This window comes from Brienomyrus brachyistius, chromosome 19 (assembly GCF_023856365.1).
Source record: "Brienomyrus brachyistius isolate T26 chromosome 19, BBRACH_0.4, whole genome shotgun sequence".
Classification (NCBI taxonomy): domain Eukaryota; kingdom Metazoa; phylum Chordata; class Actinopteri; order Osteoglossiformes; family Mormyridae; genus Brienomyrus; species Brienomyrus brachyistius.
In genome coordinates this window covers 4,372,769-4,386,473 of record NC_064551.1, presented here as the reverse complement: position 1 = coordinate 4,386,473, position 13,705 = coordinate 4,372,769, and the positions used below count along the sequence as shown (strand labels likewise).

The window sequence follows — 13,705 nt, the reverse complement described above, 5'->3', positions numbered from 1 at the left end:
GCTGGAGTTGGAGAAAACTGTTGTTCTCCTTACTGATTTATAGATTTTCAGGTTCACCTGGCCTGTGCATCCTATGCTGTTGGTTCAGATAACAACTCGGTCTGCGGCGGGTAACAGAGGCAGCACAGGGCCACTGAGCCTGTGTATCCTATGCTGGTGGTTCAGATAACAGCTCGGTGTGGGGCAGGTAACACAGGCAGCACAGGACCACTTAGTCTGCGTAGCTTATATTGCTGATTCAGATAACCCCTTTGTCTGGGGCGGGTAACACAGGCAGCACAGGGCCACTGAGCCTGTGTATCTTATGCTGGTGATTCAGATAACAACCCGGTCAGGGGTTTGTAACACAGGCAGCACGTGACCACTCGGCCTGTGCATCTTATGCCTCTGGTTCAGATAATCCCTCGGTCTGGGGTGGGTAACACAGACAGGTCAGGGCCACTCAGCCTGTGTATCTTATGCTGCTGCTTCAGATAACAACTCGGTCTGCGGCGGGTAACACAGGCAGCACAGGGCCACAGCCTGTGCATCCTATGCTGTTGGTTCAGATAAATCGGTCTGCAGCGGGTAACACAGGCAGCACAGGGCCACTCAGCCTGTGTATCTTATGCTGCTGCTTCAGATAACAACTCGGTCTGGGGCAGTTAACACAGGCAGCACAGGCCACTCAGCCTGTGCATCTTATGCTTCTGGTTCAGATAACCCCTCAGTCTGGCGCTGGTAACTGAGGCAACACAGGGTCACTCAGCCCGTGTAACTTATGCCTATGGTTCATTTAACAACTCAACCTGAGGCGGAAAACAAAGGCAATACAGGGCCATTCAACCTGTGTATCTTATGCTTCTGGTTCCAATAACTGTTCAGTCTGGGGTGTGTAATACAGGCAGCACAGGGCCACTCAGCCTGCGTATCTTATTAACAAGGTAAGCAAGAGGTAAGAAACAAATATCCATCCATCCATCCATTTTCCAAACCGCTTATCCTACTGGGTCGCGAGGGGTCCGGAGCCTATCCCGGAAGCAATGTGCACGAGTTAGGGAACAACCCAGGGTGGGGGACCAGCCCATCGCAGGGCACACTCACACACCATTCACTCACGCATGCACTCCTATGGGCAACTTAGCAACTCCAATTAGCCTCAGCATGTTTTTGGACTGTGGGGGGGAAACCTCACGACGACATGGGGAGAACATGCACCCTAGATGGACAGGACAGGACCGGGAACAAGATGAAACCATTACCGGGGCACAGGGAACAGGCCGCCGATGAGGCGTCAGAGGTGCGACCACAGGCCGGCAACAAGGCGACGCCGGGGGACCCGCAGGCGGGTGGGACTCGAGTCCTGCGCCTATGTCCCCTCCCTTTACGGGACACTGACTGGCGGAATTCTGGCCGGGATCGACCCTACTGGGGCGAAGGCAGAGGAGTCCTCCTCCTGAAGGAGTCCATTTGGGCCATTAGGGAACTCCCGGAGGGGTCCCTTTCGAGCTCCTCCTCTCCCTCCATCAAGGGAGGAGGCTGGACGGTCAGGTAGTCTGAGACCTCCTCGGGGACCAGAACTGGGGTAGTGGGAGCCAGAGCAGGTGCCAGAGGGATTGGAGCCTCTGCGATGGGTGGAACTGGGACCTCAGGTGCGGGTGGAGTTGAAGGGTGGGTGAGTAAGGACGGGCGGAACAGAAATGGGCAGAGCAAGGACGGGTAGCGCCGGGACATTGGGCGCAGCAGGAGCCTTGGCCGCAGCAGGAGGTGGGGCCAGTGCAGGAGGCGGAAGCGGCGCCTTAGGCAGAGCAGCAGACGGGGCCACAGCAGGAGCCGCAGGCGGAGCAGCAGTCAGGACTGAAGCTCCACAGGGTGGCAGCTCTGTAGGAACCACTCGGGGTGCTACAGGGGCCTCGGATGCAGCGCGAGCCTCTTTGGGCAGTGCGTCAGCCACCGGGCTCCTGTGGGTGGCAGGTCAGGAACATAAGGCGCAGCAGCCAGGGGTGGCACCTTAGGAGCAGGTGTTGCCCCTTTAAGGATTTTGGGGATCCGGGCAATGGCATCCCCTATTGACCTGGCCCTTTTAAGACGCCCCGGAAAGGGGCGTGCTGCTGGCAGGAATGTGAACTGGTAATATATGATAGCCATTTTTCGAATTCAGTACAAAATACCTCGGTTCGTGTTGTTGTGTCATTCAGTGCCAGTGGTACTCTGCGCTTGGCAAATTAACTTCAGCTTTCTAAGTGAAGAGATTAAAAATATATTGCTTTGTCCTGGTGTTCGCATTATCACGAGACTGGTACTCTAACAAGAGGTACTTTAGAAACAGTAGTAACTACCTTAGCGTCAACAGGACAGACTTAGCGCTGCCCTCCCTGATGTCCTAGATAGGTGAACATAGCCATAGGAAACTCAAATTTCGCTAAGGGAAGTGTTAGGGACACATTCCTTAACTGCTCAAACACCTCTTTCAAAGTCAACACATGACTGGTCCAGTCCGGAGAGTAAAGACAAGATGTCTTGATAAGATTATCTAGACAGGCTGAACAGTTTGAAGCATTGGACAATGCAAGATTCACTAACTGCTAGAGCATTACGGGCAGGTTTCGGAGTCCGAACGGCATCATGGCATACTGCAAGGAGGCATTCGGTGTCACAAAAGCTGAGAGCTCAGAGGCGTAAGAGGAACTTGCCAATAACTCTCAAGTAAATGTAACTTAGTTATAAACTGAGCAGTACAGATGCTTTTAACACAGTCCTCTATAGACAGAAGAGGAAGTGAATCCGGTGCTGCTGCAGCATGTAAATGGTGATAATCCATACAAAGGCAAGAGGAGGCATCCGGTTTCAGAACAAAAACACAGGCAGAACTAGAACTAGATAAAGTGAAGCTTTGCGCCAACAAGTAGTTCACCTCCTTACTGATAGCCTCGCATTTACAAGTGTTGACAGGATAAGCATAATGTTTCAGAGGAGTAGAGGTTGTAACTTGAATATCATATTGCAAGTCTGAAAAAGAACATTATGTTTTCTTTGAAAGGGATCTTCTCTGTTATGCAAAATTATTAGGAGGAAACTTTATGACAATGGAGAGTGTTCCTGTTTAACCAGGCCCATTTGTTGCTAGAATCTTAACAATCTCTATAGAGTATATTGCAACCAAACAAACTGTTTCAATAGAATGTAGCTGCTGTATAAAGTTTAACAGAACATGATATAACAGACTGGACACTGTATTTGAGTTAACTATGCTAGGGGTTCCAACGGGCCGTAGAATACTGTGTGGGTAGAGTAACCCCCCATCCCCCCCCATCCCATATTTTCAGGACCGTTCCTTATTAGTCCATGAAAATTGTACTAAGGTGCCCCTCCCACCTAACGATCAAAGACGAGATTTAAAAATTAAAAGACTAAAAAATCCATTAGCTGCCGAAGCCCTTTTCGCTTTTCAGTTATGTCTGCTATCCTGTTTTTTCTCAGCCTCACTCCCCCCCCCCCCACCACTCCAGCAGGTGCAGGGATACCAGCAAACTCCCTCCACCACAGCAAACCCATTTGCGCTGAATGTATTGTTTAAAATGTTTTCGTCTTTTGAACCCGGCATTGTGTATGTGCCTCTGTACTCAGGCCTCACGTCACTGGTGGAGGACATCGGTGTAGGTAATGGCCTAAGGGCCAGCCATTTTTATGTGTTTTTAATAAAAGAAGTCTACTCATTCTAAGCCCCCCATATTAGGCTTGACACGGAGAAAAATGGCCGTGCATTTATTAAGAAAAAGTAATAGGGAAAATTTACCCAATTATTTCCCCAGGAAATGCTCATTATCGGTTATCACCATGCAGATCATTCACAGAGAAGCAAAATTGGGTACTTATTTAGAGCATATGGCTTCAACTTGAAACTGAAATGGCCCTATAAGGGACAAATTAAGAGATATGCTAATATGCTAATGCTAATCTTTTCTAGGACGTGATTGGTTTGCGCCCTTTAAAGCACGACACCTTTTGTCTTGCTGCACTCCTGAAGCAACCTCTCTTGGTAGAGAGAGCTACTGCCTTGAATAGGCACAAGGTGGGGGGGTTCTTTGATAGGCTCTCTAAGGTGATGGACATGTAAGAATGGCCTTGCCATGCCAGCCCCAGAAAGACACTCCTGTACACAATCAAGGCTTGTAGAAAATTGGCCTTTGATGTTGTTAAATAACTTTAAATAAACCTTCAGTGAGCAATTTTGTATTGAATTTGTCTAGCTTTTATTTAGAATTACAGATTCTGAGATGGAAATATACGGTTTTACTTCAATAATCAAAGGCACAATTGACCCCAATGTACTGTATTCTCTCCAAAGGTACAACTTATCCCACACCAGGGCAAGTTGTCTCACAAGACCCCTTTTTTTCAGAAAGCTATATTTCTTAAATGCTGTATTTCAGATCCAGAGTGACTGTTCCCAGAGATGCACCACATCCTGAAATATATGTACTGTACGTACTTTAGTTGGTGACAGTATTCCTGTCATGGCCTCGCTTTAAGGTCACTCTGTAGACTGGCACAGCTCGCCCCTCGCTCCCCTACAGATTGCCTTTCCCCAGTCTGTAAGGTGGCCACTTCAGGTGACAGATTCAACATGACAGCAGAGATGACTTAGCACATATGTGCTCTTGGGCCTTGACTTAGGGGGAGGGCAGTGTGTTTGTGTCTCGAAGCCTTGGCAGTAAGGAAAACAAATGTCTCCAGTGAGTAAGTAATGTTTGCACCTGCAATTGTTGTCTTATTTAGTTACTATCAAACACTGCTGTAATATTTGACAAAAACATTACAATAAAGAGCATTTACTCAAGGGGGCAGCCTGTTGACTGATTGGTTAATTAACACTATTGGGGAAAGCTAAGACTGCATTGGTCACAGGGTACGAAGTATCGGGTGATGATGGTATATTAGAGAGGCTTCTCTACTGCCCAGTCAGTCTGCTGCAGGACTTCACACGGAGGTACTGTATGGTTCACAAGGTCTTACTCTTGTATTGCTTTCAGCTGCTGTACAAAATGTTGTACTTGTTGAGTTCTATCTTGATGCAGTTTAAATTAGAAAATTTATAGATAATACGCATTTACAGGATACAGTATACAGTACTGTGCAAAAGTTTTAGCAAGTCAAGGAAAATGTTTTAAGCTTTTTATCTATGTAGTAAGAGCACATTTTCTCATAGAAAAAAAAAATTATTTCAATTATTTAATACTGGAATGAATGTAATTGAACAATAACAATAAAAGTTAACGCAATTTCTTATTTTCTCCAAAACAGTTACAGATATCTTGCTGGATACAAAGATTTATGCCAAAGTTCCAGGCCTTTAGCCAGAAATAAATTTCTTGGGGTGTCCAGCTGCCCTACTGATAGGTGCCTCTCTGTAGATTTTGCAGACTGGTGGGGGGGGTCCACTTCTGTAGGGCCTCAAATTTCGAGAGGGATTCAAAATATCTGCCTGCTTCTTGATCAATAATAAAAAATCTCCGGGGGAGGGGCGGCTCAAACCGGTTCTTTTACTATGTGTCTGCATCCCTGCAGTGCTGACCCTGATTAACCACGCGGGCATTTCAGCACATGGCAGCAGGCACCATGTTCTCAGGGGGCACCAAGCAGGGCACCCCCTCCTAATCCCCCCCACTCCCATTCAACAATGTCTTTTAACAAGTTCATGCAAATTAACGTCTGATATACTTGATATGATTGTTCGGGGGCGGCACGGTGAAGCAGGGATTCGTCGTTTCCTCTGGGATCTGAGTCTCAGACTCTGCCCCGGCTCCACATGTGAGATGTTTGCATGTTCTCCCCTTGTCGCCGTGGGGTTTCCTCTGGGCTTTCCAGTTTGCTCCCACAGTCCAAAACCATGCTAAGGTAAAATGAAGTTACCCAGTTGTGTGTGAGTGAGTGTAGCTGTGTTTGCCCTGAGATGGGTTGGTGCCCCGTCCTGTGTTATTCCCTGCCTTGTGCTGGTAGCTTCTGGGATAGACTCAGTCCCCCAGAACCACATGACCCTGCACAGAACAAGCAGGTATAGACAATGGATGGAAGTATATTGTTCTTTGGCAGCCACTGAAAAGCCTGTGTAGCATTTTCACTGTGTCACATGCATTCTATGAGCCACCAATCAGCTCCGTTTCTTTCTGATGTGACGTCATGTGTGCTGTTGCTCAGGGGCACTTAATGCTCTTAATCCAGCCCTACTGCAGTGTGACGATCATATAACCATAATTTTCTTTCACTGCCTAAGATTTTTGCACAGTGCTGTATGTATGTACACACAGAAATTGACACAAGAATATGTTTATGTGTATATATGTAATGAGAGATGTTAACACTGCAAATGATTAGTTACCATAGTACTGAGAAAAAAGTACTATGGTGTATAAAAATCTACATACATAAAAAAGTTCATTTCAAGTGCAGGACTGGTGTGGATAAAAATCTCTCTTTGTTTCCCCATGCAGGTTGCAAAGGTTGCTTTTTTATCCTTTGGAACACAAAAAGATGAGAACTAACCATTCTGGGCCTGAAAATATACACTATTGCTTCGAATCCTCAAACACTTCCTGCCTAAAGCACGTTTATCCAACCACAATACGAGCCTCTTTGTATGTTCTGTTAGGGGCCACCGTGCTCCTCACTGTGCTGGGAAATCTCCTCGTCATTATTACTATATCCCGCTCCAAACAGCTGCACACTCCCACCAATTACCTCATCCTCTCCCTGGCTGTCAGCGACTTCCTCCTGGGGGCAGTGGTCATGCCGCCTAGCCTGATACGTACCCTGGAAACCTGCTGGTATTTGGGTGACTGGATGTGTAAGATCCACACCAGTATAGAAACTTTACTCACTACAGGATCCATTTTTTTGCTTTATTTGATTTCTGTTGAGCGATACGTTGCTGTTTCTCAGCCTCTGCTGTATCACGCTTTGATCACTAACTGTGTTGCCAAGTACATGATCCTAACCTGCTGGGTTCTTTCTGCTCTTGTCACCTTTGGGATGGAGCTAAACAGCTTGATAATTCAGGATGTTTACCTCAGACAGTTAAACTGTGAGGGAAGGTGTGCTGTGTTACTAGACAAGGTGTCAAGCATATTATTTTCCCTTTTTGTTTTCTTCATCCCAGGGTTATTTATGCTTGGCCTCTACCTGAAAATCCTAGTTATTGCACATAAACAAGCCCATTCAATTCAGGTCACAATTCTAATTAACAGGAACCGTGAAAAGACCAGAATCATTCTATCTAAGATGGAGCAAAAATCCACCAGGACACTGGGCATAGTTACTGCTGTGTTCCTGTCCTGCTGGTCACCCGGTTTTATATGCATAATAATAGACCCAGTCACTGGTTTATCCACACCGTACCTATATGAGATTTTTATATGGATGTGCTATTTAAATTCAGGAATGAATCCCATCATTTATTCTTTCTTATTTAAATGGTTTAGGGAGTCACTGAGAAAAGCCTTTAGTAAAATATTAAACAGTTTTGATTAATGTTACTATGGTGGGTCCAGGTTAAATGCTGGTAAATGTACAGTGTGACTGAGGTTTCTGTCTTTTCTCCTCATTTCCCACATCGATGTTACTGCTCCTCTGATACTGACTCCTGTGTCTGTAATTATCATCACTGACTGTCTGCCTTTAATGTCAGGGCAGAGCACAGATGGAGCGGTTTATACTAGTTATTGCTATAAACACCACTAAATAAATTATATATACTATATTCTGTAGAGTGGCTCTAATTCAAACTGATTTTCACCATTTTTCTCTCGTTCACTTTAGCTTTTAGAAAATGCTAATTATAAAATGTGAAACTGTTTGAATGATGAGATTTAAATTCTGTGTTTTTATATTATACTGTATATGAAAATACACAAAATGTTCAATTGGTACAACCTTACAGATTAACATGATGACATTAAAAGTCAGATTAGAAGAAAAATCTAGAAGTTAACAGAAGATGGGAAATAAAAACATATTTTCTTGCAAACTATATTATATATAATTTATATAACAGTGTTTATTTTGTACATTGGCTCCTGATTCAAACTGGTTTTCGTCATTTTTCTATCCTGTTTACTTTCGATCTTCATAATTGTCAAGGAAATGTGAGTGAAAAAACAGTGATTGAATGGCGACATTTACGTTCAGTGCCATCTTCATAATTTATATCAAAATAGTTGCCCCAAACCACCCAAACATTCGACTGATACAACCCTTCAGACTGACATAATGACATTATTAAATGGAGTAAAAATAGCTCAAAGTTAACAGAGGACAGGAAACAGAAACTCATTTGATGTTTACAGGATAATAACCTGTGAGGGACCAAGACCAGCCGGCTGCTGATGTACTGATGCTTGTACCTGCAGAGCAGAGCAAGCAGCCTTGTTTGAAAGCTACAGTAGAAACAGGAGGGCAGAGTGGTGAACCCTTACACTGCCAGACTGCTACAGACACTGCAAGCTGTACTAGGGCCTGACCAATCAGAGTTTAGGAAACTGAGGCACTGGGCGTAATAAAGTCAGTTTAGATCAGGGGTGGGTGTTAATACTGGTACCACCAGAATCAGCACAAGCGTCAACCCGTGATGACTTACCAGTACCCTGAGGATGTCCAGGAGAAATCTGAGAGAGGGGTTTGGAAGAACCAAGTATAGAATCGTATGGTGTGGAAGAGTTTGACAGGCATTGTTATACCCAAAGAAATGTTCACCTAGGAGCACCTGGAATAGCCCACATAACAGCCTTGTGGGCCAGAAGCGACTGCAGCCCCTTACCAACATATCCAGCATTCCCTGAAGTTTTCTACTTTGGACCAACAGTGTGGCCTTTCTAGACACGGACAAGAAGGACAGACCCAAGACCTGACTAATACCCACATTGAGAGATGTACACAAGCTCTGACAAAACGCTGACTAGATGCTACAACAGACAACTGATTGTGTAGAGTTCACCATATTCCCCACATATACTTTGACTGGATTCCCTGGATGACATCACACTTATGTTTAATCAATATCTGTTAGGCTGTTGTATGTATTACTTAGGCAGAAATAATTCTGTGATGCCCAGAAATAAACTGGCGTAAGCTGGAGTTGGAAAAAACTGTTGTTCTCCTTACTGATTCATAGATTTTCAGGGTCACTTGGCCTGTGCATCCTATGCTGTTGGTTCAGATAACAACTCGGTCTGGGGCAGGTAACACAGGCAGCACAGGGCACTCAGCCTTTGTATCTTATGGTGATGATTCAGATAACAACCCGGTCAGGGGTTTGTAACACAGGCAGCACGTGACCACTCGGCCTGTGTATCTGATTGCCTCTGGTTCAGATAATCCCTCGGTCTGGGGTGGGTATCACAGACAGGTCAGGGTCACTTGGCCTGTGCATCCTATGCTGTTGGTTCAGATAACAATTCGGTCTGCGGCGGGTAACACAGGCAGCACAGGGCACTCAGCCTGTGTATCTTATGGTGATGATTCAGATAACAACCCGGTCAGGGGTTTGTAACACAGGCAGCACGTGACCACTCGGCCTGTGTATCTTATGCCTCTGGTTCAGATAATCCCTCGGTCTGGGGTGGGTAACACAGACAGGTCAGGGTCACTTGGCCTGTGCATCCTATGCTGTTGGTTCAGATAACAATTCGGTCTGCGGCGGATAACACAGGCAGCACAGGGCACTCAGCCTGTGTATCTTGTGCTTCTGGTTCAGATAAACCCTTAGTCTGGGGCGGTAAACAAAGGCAGCACAGGGCCACTCAGCCTATGTATCTTATTAACAAGGTAAGCAAGAGGTAAGAAACAAATATGATGATGAATAATTGTTTTGAGGGTATTTTATGGCTGATTTAAGACACGGGTCGGCACCGACCTGTTTAACATAAGAGATATGAACAGAAAGCTAACATAGGACTAAGGTTAAGTGAAATCCAGGTCCTGTTAATTGCAATGGTACTTTACAAATCCTGTCCCAGCTTAAAGTGTCCTCTCTGACGTGGATTATCTGGTCACCCAAGGGGTAATAAGGTCAATTTTCATCATGCAGCCAGAGTGAACGTCAGGATCTTGGTCACCTCTCTTACAGTATCAAGGTCATTTTTCCTCAATTGCGCAGTTTGGCTGGCCAGCCAGCTCCAAAAAGCATCTTGGTTATTCCAAATTTTTTCCATTTAAGGATTATGAAGCCTGCTGTGCTCTTGGGATACATAAACTGCAAAACTACATAAACTGCAAAATAAATTGTAGCCTACATCAGATCTTGAATCTAAGCTCTGCAGGCAGTTGTTTTGAATTCCTAATTTTGTTTTTGTTCTGATATATCTGATAATGTCACCGGTGACGCCAGTATACAGACAGTTCTGTGCCTTTCCAAATCATGCCCAATGACTTAAATGAACCACAGGCAGAATCCAAGCAAATTATTATAAAACTACAAAAATAATCAGTAGGAAAGGGATGTACCTGAGAAATTATAAAGTTTATTTATAGCATAAACCTTTATATATAGGTCTGAATGCTTATTTCAATGTGATGTTTTAATTTCAAATTTTTTATAAAATCCTGTTTTTGGTTTGTCATTTTGTCATTTGTGGTATTGAATGTAAAAGGGAAAAAAGGGGAAAAAATTTATTTAAATTATTTTGAAAGTTCTATGCATGGAACAATTGATACAAATGCTTGTCTTGATTGTCTCAGCGACTGCTCCATTTGGTTAGTTTTTCACACGACACCTCCAGTTTGCCCAGTCTTGAAAACAAGCAAATTGTGATGATCTGTGTGACGGGTGAGTGAGCAGGATGCGGGGAAGCAGGATCAGGGAGACTGCAGTCCACAGGACGGGGTTTATTGGGATGCACAGAGGGACGTGACAGACCCCCTCCTCCCCCCCCGAAAGGGGCGCACCCTGGACGGACAGGACAGGACCGGGAACAAGATGAAACCATTACCGGGGCACAGGGAACAGGCCGCCGATGAGGCGTCAGAGGCGCGACCACAGGCCGGCAACAAGGCGACGGCGGGGGACCCGCAGGCGACAGCTGAGCAGGAGCCCGGGGGATCGCAGGCGGGTGGGACCCGAGCCCTGCGCCTGTGTCCCCTCCCTTTACGGGACACTGACTGGAGTGATTCTGGCCGGGATCGACCCTTCTGGGGTGAAGGCGTAGGAGTCCTCCTCCTGAAGGAGTCCATTGGGGCCATTAGCGAAGTGCCCGATGGGTCCCATTCGAGCTGGACGGTCAGGTAGCCTGAGACCTCCTCGGGGACCGGAACTGGGGTACTGGGAGCCAGACCAGGTGCCAGAGGGATTGCAGCCTCTGTGATGGGTGGAACTGGGACCTCAGGTGCGGGTGGAGTTGAAGGGCAAGGATGGGTGGAACAAGGACGGGCAAAACAGAGATGGGCAGAGCAAGGATGGGTGGCGCCAGCAGCCTCAGGCGAAGCAGGAGGCGGGGCCAGTGCAGCAGGTGGAGGCAGCATCTCGGGTACAGCAGCAGGCGGAAGCGCCACCTTGGGCAGAGCAGCAGGCAGAGGTGGTGCCGTTGCAGAAGCCTCGGATGGAACAGGAGCCTTAGGCGGAGGAGCAGTCAGGACTGAAGCTCCACAGGGTGGCAGCTCTGGGGATCGGGGTGCTGCAGGGGCAACTGTGGGCAGCAGGTCAGACACGATGGGCGGAACAGAGACGGGCAGAGCCAGGACATCGGGCACAGCAGGAGCCTCGGGTGAAGCAGCAGCAGGCGGAGGCGGCACCTCAGGCATAGCAGCAGGCGGAAGCAGCGCCTCGGGCGGAGCAGCAGGAGAAGCTGGTGCCGTAGCAGGAGCCTTAGGCAGAGCAGTCGGGACTGGAGCCCCACAGGGTGGCAGCTCTACAGGAACCACTCGGGGTCTACAGGGGCCTCAGATGCAGCGCGAGCTTCTGTGGGCAGTGCGTCAGCCACCGGGACCAGAACCTCTGTGGGTGGCAGGTCAGACATGAACAGCAGGCAGGTCAGGAACATAAGGCGCAGCAGCCAGGGGTGGCACCTCGGGAGCAGGTGTTGCCCCTTTACAGATTTTGGGGATCCGGGGAATGGCATCCCCTATTGACCTGGCCCTTTTAAGAGTTAGGCAAGTTCCCGGAAGAGAGCGTGCTGCTGGCAGGAATGTGAACTGGTAATATATGATAGCTATTTTTCGAATTCAGTACAAAATACCTCGGTTCGCGTTGTGCTGTCATTCAGTGCCAGTGGTACTCTACGCTTGGCAAATTAACTTCAGCTTTCTAAGTGAAGAGATTAAAAATATATTGCTTTGTCCTGGTGTTCGCATTATCACGAGACTGTTACTCTAACAAGAGGTACTTTAGAAACATTAGTAACTACCTTAGCGTCAACAGGACAGACTTAGCGCTGCCCTCCCTGATGTCCTAGATAGGTGAACATAGCCTTAGCAAACTCAAATTTCGTTAAGGGAAGTGTTAGGGACACATTCCTTAACTGCTCAAACACCTCTTTCAAAGTCAACACATGACTGGTCCAGTCCGGAGAGTAAAGACAAGATGTCTTGATAAGATTATCAAGACAGGCTGAACAGTTCGAAGCATTGGACAATGCAAGATTCACTAACTGCTAGAGCATTACGGGCACGTTTCGGAGTCCGAACGGCATCATGGTATATTGGAAGAAGGCATTCGGTGTCACAAAAGCTGAGAGCTCAGAGGCGTAAGAGGAACTTGCCAATAACTCTCAAGTAGATGTAACTTAGTGATAAACTGAGCAGTACAGATGCTTTAACACAGTCCTCTATAGACAGAAGAGGAAGTGAATCCGGTGCTGCTGCAGCATGTAAATGGTGATAATCCATACCAAGGCAAGAGGAGGCATCCGGTTTCAGAACAACAACACAGGCAGAACTAGAACTGGATGTAGTGAAGCTTTGCGCCAACAAGTAGTTCACCTCCTTACTGATAGCCTCGCATTTACAAGTGTTGACAGGATAAGCATAATGTTTCAGAGGAGTAGAGGTTGTAACTTGAATATCATATTGCAAGTCTGAAAAAGAACATTATGTTTTCTTTGAAAGGGATCTTCTCTGTTATGCAAAATTATTAGGAGGAAACCTTATGACAATGGAGAGTGTTCCTGTTTAACCAGGCCCATTTGTTGCTAGAACCTTAACAATCTCTATAGAGTATATTGCAACCAAACAAACTGTTTCAATAGAATGTGGCTGCTGTATAAAGTTTAACAGAACATGATATAACAGAATGGACGCTGTATTTCAGTTAACTATGCTACGGGTTCCAACAGGCCGTAGAATACTGTGGGGGTAGAGTAACCCCCCCCTCCCATATTTTTCAGGACCGTTCCTTATTAGTCCATGAAAATTGTACTAGTGCCCCTCCCACCCAATGATCAAAGACGAGATTTAAAAATTAAAAGACTAAAAAATCCATTAGCTGCCGAAGCCCTTTTCGCTTTTCAGTTATGTCTGCTATCCTGTTTTTTCTCAGCCTCACTCCCCCCCCCCCCCCCACCACTCCAGCAGGTGCAGGGATACCAGCAAACTCCCTCCACCACAGCAAACCCATTTGCGCTGAATGTATTGTTTAAAATGTTTTCGTCTTTTGAACCCGGCATTGTGTATGTGCCTCTGTACTCAGGCCTCACGTCACTGGTGGAGGACATCGGTGTAGGTAATGGCCTAAGGGCCAGCC

The 13,705-nt window shown here is 46.5% G+C and overlaps 3 protein-coding genes across 9 annotated transcripts in view; all 3 read left to right on the top strand.

Annotated features, from left to right (window-relative positions):
• The window catches only part of LOC125714946 (trace amine-associated receptor 1-like), a 62,437-nt gene that overhangs the window by 2,097 nt on the left and 46,635 nt on the right, over positions 1 to 13,705 (top strand). The window contains exon 2 of the mRNA XM_048986110.1: positions 6,471 to 7,070. Coding sequence (XP_048842067.1) covers positions 6,511 to 7,070 — 560 coding nt within the window. The 5' untranslated portion in view covers positions 6,471 to 6,510. The remainder of the gene's footprint in view (positions 1 to 6,470; positions 7,071 to 13,705) is intronic.
• The window catches only part of LOC125714941 (trace amine-associated receptor 1-like), a 67,435-nt gene that overhangs the window by 19,098 nt on the left and 34,632 nt on the right, over positions 1 to 13,705 (top strand). Inside the window, exon 3 of one of the 7 annotated variants that reach the window (XM_048986067.1) lies at positions 7,527 to 9,085. The exons of the other annotated variants lie outside the window; for them this stretch is intronic. The gene's annotated coding sequence lies outside the window, so the exon portion shown is untranslated. Of the gene's footprint in view, positions 1 to 7,526; positions 9,086 to 13,705 lie in introns of those variants that run through there. 7 annotated transcript variants of the gene reach the window in all.
• Positions 4,880 to 13,705, top strand: part of LOC125714940 (trace amine-associated receptor 1-like) — a 96,658-nt gene continuing 87,832 nt past the window's right edge. The window contains exon 1 of the mRNA XM_048986060.1: positions 4,880 to 4,969. The gene's annotated coding sequence lies outside the window, so the exon portion shown is untranslated. The remainder of the gene's footprint in view (positions 4,970 to 13,705) is intronic.